The 670-nt window shown below is 59.1% G+C and overlaps 1 protein-coding gene across 1 annotated transcript; it reads right to left on the reverse strand.

The window, feature by feature from the left end:
• Window positions 1-156: 156 nt before the first annotated feature.
• LOC104627378 (ras-related protein Rab-4B) lies at window positions 157-666 on the reverse strand (the record flags this gene model as incomplete). The annotated part of the gene is made up of 3 exons (XM_010295573.1): window positions 157-252; window positions 350-504; window positions 602-666. Coding segments are annotated over 3 exons (316 nt in total), but the record flags the coding sequence as incomplete, so codon positions are not given.
• Between the last annotated feature and the right edge of the window lie 4 nt (window positions 667-670).

Genomic DNA, 670 nt, shown 5'->3' on the forward strand with positions numbered 1-670 from the left:
CGCGAAAAAAACCGGAAAAATAATCAAAATTTAAAACCTCGGGCGGATTTTTGGGGTTTAAGAGCCCAAAGCTGCGTCCCCGGGACGGAAACGGCCGCCGCGGACACGAAACTTGCATTTCTGGCGCAGAAAATAAGCGGCTCCGAGCTGGCGTACCCGATTCGATCTTATTTAAGATGGTCCTCGCGCATTTTAAGAAAGCTTCTTCCACGTTCTCTCCCGTCAGGGCGCTGGTCTCCAAAAACATCAGCTCTAAAAACACAAAAAAGCCAGAAAACCCCCCCAAAAAAGGCGTTATTTCGCTCGCCGTCGGTTTCCTTTCGCCGCGGCGGCGGCGTTCGGCGCTCACCGTTCTCCTGGGCGAAACGCGAAGCCTCCAGGAACGTCACCTCCCGGTCGGCGTCCAAATCTTTTTTGTTGCCGCAGAGGATGATGACGATGTTGGGGCTGGCGAGGGTGCGAGCGTCCGTCAACCAGTTGGTCAGCGCGTTGTAGGTCTCCCGGCTGGGGGGCGGCGAGAGAGGAAGGGGTGCTGGGTGCCGAACGCCGGGTTTACCCCGCCCCCAGCACCCGGATCGGGCCCCGCGCACCGCTGACGCACCTGGTGATGTCATACACGAGCAGCGCGCCGGCTGCGCCCCGGTAGTAGCTTCTGGTCACCGACCTGAAG

Source organism: Phaethon lepturus, unplaced genomic scaffold (assembly GCF_000687285.1).
Source record: "Phaethon lepturus isolate BGI_N335 unplaced genomic scaffold, ASM68728v1 C13363910, whole genome shotgun sequence".
In the NCBI taxonomy this organism is placed as follows: domain Eukaryota; kingdom Metazoa; phylum Chordata; class Aves; order Phaethontiformes; family Phaethontidae; genus Phaethon; species Phaethon lepturus.